This window comes from Humulus lupulus, chromosome X (assembly GCF_963169125.1).
Source record: "Humulus lupulus chromosome X, drHumLupu1.1, whole genome shotgun sequence".
NCBI lineage: Eukaryota > Viridiplantae > Streptophyta > Magnoliopsida > Rosales > Cannabaceae > Humulus > Humulus lupulus.
Genome location: NC_084802.1, coordinates 145,773,191 through 145,779,361, shown reverse-complemented (window position 1 = coordinate 145,779,361; position 6,171 = coordinate 145,773,191). Strand labels below are relative to the sequence as shown.

The 6,171-nt window shown below is 33.3% G+C and overlaps 1 protein-coding gene across 1 annotated transcript; it reads right to left on the bottom strand.

The window, feature by feature from the left end:
• Positions 1–246: 246 nt before the first annotated feature.
• On the bottom strand, positions 247–1,357 carry LOC133806344 (uncharacterized). The gene is made up of 2 exons (XM_062244457.1): positions 742–1,357; positions 247–623 (listed from the first exon to the last, which is right to left on the bottom strand). The coding sequence occupies exons 1-2, from the start codon at positions 1,355–1,357 to the stop codon at positions 247–249; spliced, it is 993 nt and encodes a 330-aa protein (XP_062100441.1).
• Between the last annotated feature and the right edge of the window lie 4,814 nt (positions 1,358–6,171).

Genomic DNA, 6,171 nt, shown 5'->3' with positions numbered 1-6,171 from the left:
AAAAATAAGAAGATCATCTGCCAAGCAAAGATTAACAAGGTTAAGAGATTTATACATAGGATGACACCTGAAATCTTTCTCCTTAGAAGCTTTGATCAACATCCGAGTAAGGTAATCCATCACAATAACAAAGAGCATAGGAGAGATTGGGTCTCCTTGCCTAAGGCCTTTGCCTCCCTTAAAATGTCCTTGAATTCTACCATTCATCATTAACGAATAGGAAGTACCCCTCAAGCACACCATGATCTATCTAATAAATCTACTAGGAAAACAAAGAGCATTTAATAAATTCTCCAAGAAATCCCAATCAATAGAATCATATGCTTTACTAAGATCAATCTTCATAGCACACAGAGGAGAACTATTTTTCCTATTGTACCCCTTAATCAAATCTTGAAAGATAAGGACATTGTAGGCAAGTGATCTATGTTTAATAAATGCACCTTGATTTTGATTAATCAATGAAGGAAGAACTGCAGCAAGCCTACCACAAAGCATTTTAGAAATGCATTTATATATAGTAGTATAGCAAGCTATAGGTTTGAAATCAGCAGCATTAGTTGGCTGGACCACCTTAGGAATAAGCGCAAGGACAGTATCATTCAAAATGTGAGGAATATTACCTGTTTAAAAAAAAATCAAGGACAACCATAGACACTTCCTTGCCTATATCCTTTCACAAAGATTTGAAAAATTCAGCCCCGTACCCATCAGGACCAGGGCTCTTGATAGAGTGTATACTAAATAAGGCAACTTTAACATCATGATGGGAAAAAGGCTTAATTAACTCCAACTGAGTATCAAGATCTAAAACCAGACCATTTGCAATACTTTTAGAGTCAATATGACCATTTACCCTGCTAGCACAACCTAAGAAATTATGAAAATGCTGAAGAAAATGAGAAGTAACCATCTCATAGTCTTCCACAAGCGTACCATCAGCAGCAATGTAAGAAACAATCCGATTGGCAACTTTCCTTTTCTTCAGACTAGCATGAAAATAAGAATAATTTTCATCCCCAAAACGAAGCCAAGTGATTTTACTCTTTTGGCGAAGAAAACTGTCAAAGATTTTCTCTTGTCTTCTAAACTCCAAGTGAGCTTCTATTTTCGCTGAAAGTAAACTGAGATTACAAGGATCATCATACAGATTAGATTGAGCCTGCTGAAATAAGGACTTACTTCTCTCATAGTTACAAACAACATCACCCATAACCCTCCAGTTAAACTTCTTTAGAACATGTTTGAGCCGAATAAGTTTCCAAACTAACTTTTCCAAGCCACTGCCCTCAAAACAGAGAGGTTTAGACCAGCTTTCTAAAACTATTTCCCTGAATTTCTCATGAGAAGACCACATATTGTAATAACGAAACGGCTTAATCCTCAACCTCCTAACTTCAACTTGCTTGATAAGAATTTAACTATGATCGGAAACCACCTCCCAATGAGTGTAGGACGAAGCCAACGGGGAGGAATCCAACCAAGCCTCATTAGAAAAGACCATGTCCAATTTAGAAAAGATACGAGTCCCCCCTTCTTGATTATTAGACCACGTATAGTAAGGACCCATGATCCTCATTTCTTCAACCAATCCAAGAGCCAACCATTGTTGAGCATCCTCCATCTCCTTCACTGAGATAGGTCTCCCACCAAGCCTATCAGTAAAATCAAAGGCAGCATTAAAATCCCCCAAGATTATCCACGGTTTTATAGGAAAATACAAGTTAGCCAAATCATGCCATAATAACCTCCTAGTCTCCAAACTGTTAGAACCATACACAATGGTGAGACAAAATTATTGATTCCTACTGCAAATTCTAACTCTACAATGAAGAAATTGAGCATTCTCCTAAATAACATCAATATGAGCCAAATGAACTTTCCAAATCAATAATATTCTTCGTTCAAGATACATACTACTATAATAAAACCAATCAGCAAAAGTAGAATTCATAACTTCTGTAATTTTTTCTCCCTTGACTTTAGTTTCAATTAATGCCCCAATACCAACTTTATTCAATCTACAGACATCCAAAACTGATATCTATTAATTCGTTCTATTCAACCCTCTAACGTTCCAACTCAGGATGTTGCAGAGTTCCATTCGGAGCACAAGTAATAACCGGATCAGTCAAGAACTTCTGATTCTCTTGAAGAACACTGTAAGAATTCCTAGATTGCTCTATTGGGAACGGTTTTGCAAATTTCACACTTCCTGTTCTTTTCGGAACATACCAACTTAGATCACTGGGACTTGCACAGGCTTGGGGAGATTCTTGTTATTTCTGCTGAAGCGAGACAGAGCTACAAAGCTTTGACCCATCTGCATCTACACCCTTAAGTAGATCAGTTTCTATATTGCACTTAGGCTCTTTCTTCCTCCAGACAACTTCAAGATCAAACTTACAGGAGTTAGCAGTATGCCCCAACTTCTTACATTTAGGGCATTTGGTAGGTAACCATTCATACTCTATAGGTTGCTCTATAACCTGACCCCTCTCATTGAGATAGCTGATGAATTGGGGAATGTTATCTGCGATTTCCATATCAACTAAGACTCGGGAAAACTTTATCATAGACCTATCCTTGGTAATTTTGTCTATCATTATAGGTTTACCAATGGTGCTAACCAGAGCACTCAAACACTTAACATCCTAATACTGTAACCCAAGATCAGGTAATCTGATCCACACAGGAACTAATTTTACTGATCTCAAGGAATCTATATCTGTTGTCCAGGGACGAAGAATAACAGGTTTCTTGTCAAAGTGAACCACACCTAATTCCAGCACCATGTCACGTGCAGCTTCATCTCGGAACTTCACCATTGTGAATCCTGATTGCATATGAGCCACTCGATCAATACTAAGCTTGCCCCAAATATGTTTCATGAACCCTTCAAAGATGGCTAATGGTGGGTTAGCTCCAATCACCACACAGATCCACTTCAATCTCATCAAAGTCCAATTTAGCTACGCTTAGAAAATTGCAGTTGCAAACCTCCATAGGAAGGAAGAGATTCTTTGAAACGAGCCAAATTTTCCTTTGCTGAATCTTGGAAAGTTCTTTCTTCAACCTCTGTGGCCCATGACAACGATGCTGGAGCACAATCGAATGCGCTTATCCCCTTCACAGAAACCTCGAAATCCTAGGTTCAGACCCCTACTCCTCATCAACAACACCCACCTCCTTAGCAAACTCTTCCTCAACAATCAGAGACAAAACAAGATTATTGGATGAAGGGAGCTTTGGAAGAACATCTTGTTTAGCTAGCTTCTGCATAGATTTGTGTCTCCTCGCCATGGATAGAGAGAAATTTGAGACTCACGCTCGATGATTATATTATAACATATTCTTATATACGTAATTTTATAAATTATTATCTAAATAAACATAATGTATAAATTAGAATTAAGAAAAACATTCACATATCATTACTAATTAAAATATGTCATTTATATATATACATAAGTAGTTCAATATACATACATAAGAAAAATTAAGAAGAACATATGAAACAAGTTAGTAAGTTACACATAAGAAAAATTAAACTTCATAAATAAATGACATCAATCTTGCTAACTAGTTGATTTGTATTTGGAGTAGGTCCTCCTTGACACTGAATATGTTTTTGTCAAACCACTCATATTTGACAAGTAAATATAGATTAGATGATTATGTACGATATATATAGTTTTTCTTAAACAAAAAAAAATTATAAAATATAATATACTTTTTTCTTGATAACTTCTACGAGATTTGGTGCAGTTACAAGATCATAAATGTTTCTTAATACATAAAAACCATATTTTGTGTTAATTCGACAGACGATGAGCCCATGTGTTAGTGCAACATATTGGACATCCCTTATAATATTTTGTGCTTAACCCTCACAGATTACCATATGCTGGGAAATCATTAATAATCCATAACAACACAACTTTTAAGTTAAAGACTTCTTTCTTAAAACTGTCATGCATAATTTCAATCAATATATTAATCTTAAAAAAAATTGGGCAGAGTTTCCTCTATTTCTATAGCATATCCCAAATTATTACTACCTATAAGTTTAATTCAAACAAACACATGTTCGCAGAACCTATTTCACTAAGACATACATGTTCTCAACCTTCTGTTATCTCCGCAGCATACAATTTTATCTCAGAACCTACTTCGCTAAGGATGAATATCTAATATATTCAAACTCCTCTAACAATAGTTTGTATAATATCAAAAAGAAAAGTAAAACATTAAGTAGTAATTATTACTCACCTTCAAAATTAATCTTCAACAATTTCAACACATACACTTCAAATTCAAACAAGTATTTTGTACAATAAAAGTTTAAACAATGATTAGTAAATATGGTAAATGGTATGATTAGAGTATTCAAAATTATTTATTACATTAAAACAAGTAAACTCAAATTTTAACTAGTAACTTTCTAATAAATTAGTTAAACCACTAAAATTAAATTTACTAAACCATAATAACAAAATTAATAATAAATCTGGATTCCTAAAAAGAATTAATAAAAATTAACTTAAAAAAATCATTATGTAAATAATGTAAAAAATAATATTATAATATAAAAAATTATGTAATAATAATATATTGTAAATAATGAACACAATTAATATTAACATTATGAAAAAACAAATACATTAGGTATTAATATCCCAAAATCTGAAATATTAAAAAATAAAAAAACAAAGTCAAGTTTAAGAGATCAATACCTGTTTTGAAGCATGAAAATATTTTCTAATCCTCCACAAAGATTCAAAAACATCTAAAAAAAAAAAAAAAAAAAAAACACAACCTATAAAATACATTAAAACCAAATTAAACACAACCTATAAACATACATTAAAATCTCATTAAAGAAACCTCGTCGTTTTCGATTAGGGTTTCAATGTAACCCTTTGTCGACGCATTACGAGCATTTCTCAGTGAGCCTAAACGAACTGGCAAAGTTGTTAATTATATCAGAGGCTCCCCCGCACCTCTTCCATCATTTTCTCAATAAGTTTTTTTTCTTCTTTTCTCTCCAGCTTCGACCGCTCCTCCATGACCCCCAACCGAGCTCCTTCTCCATCGGTCCCCATTTTCCCGAGCGTTCACATCCTCTCTCTCTCTCTGTCCGAGCCCCCACACCACTACACCACCACCACTGGTCCCCTTTTCTTAGCACCACCTTCTGTAAAGGTATTTATTTTCACTTTTTTTTTTGTTTTTTTATAAATTTTATGTAATTTTCTAACACAATCTCTCTATGTGGTGAATGACATGTCCCAAGCTCCTCCACCACCGGTCTGCGGCCACCACTGTCGCTGCCTTGCTTTGGATTTGGAGATATCACACATTTTTCATTTGTGAAAAAGTATGTTTTTGGTATTTTTTTTTTGTATTTGATTTGTATATGTGTTAGAAAAATATTAATATGTTTTAAAAAATTTGTGTATTTTTTTTAATTTAATATATATATATTTTACTTGTGTTGCTCCAAGCTTGATGCCAATAAATTTGATTCCTGATATCCTAGAAAGGATCATGAAATTATTAATGTTGTTGAGGTATGTTTTATCTTTTCTACATAATTATTTTACTTCTTTATGAATTTATATATATTTAGCATAGATAGAGTATTTTGTAGTTGTTGATTGCATAATAATTTATATGTTATGTTATGTTATATATATATATATATATTGTATGATTGATATTGACCATATGTACGTTAAATTTGTTTGTTTTTATTTTGTTTTCAAATATGTATGGATTTGTATGTGTTGGTATATACTATGTGTTTGAATGTTACTTTTAAAACTTTCTTTGGATTTATATGTGTTGGTATATGTGGTGCACTTTGGTTTTTTTTTTAATTAATTTTTCAAATAAAAAGGGGTACGATTAGGTAATGGTTAAATTTCGGGGGGGGGGGGGGGGGGATGCTAATTTTTCAGAATTTACAATGCCACATCAGTGTTTAAATGACAATGGAATGAAACATATTATAAGGACTATGTTTCTGTAAATGATATATTTTAAGGGGAGTTACTAACAGGTTGTATATTCTATAGGGCACGATCTTGCAGTGTCATAATTTCGGGGGACACAAATGCTAATTATTCTTTATATTATGATGATATTGTTTATAATGTAATTTATAGA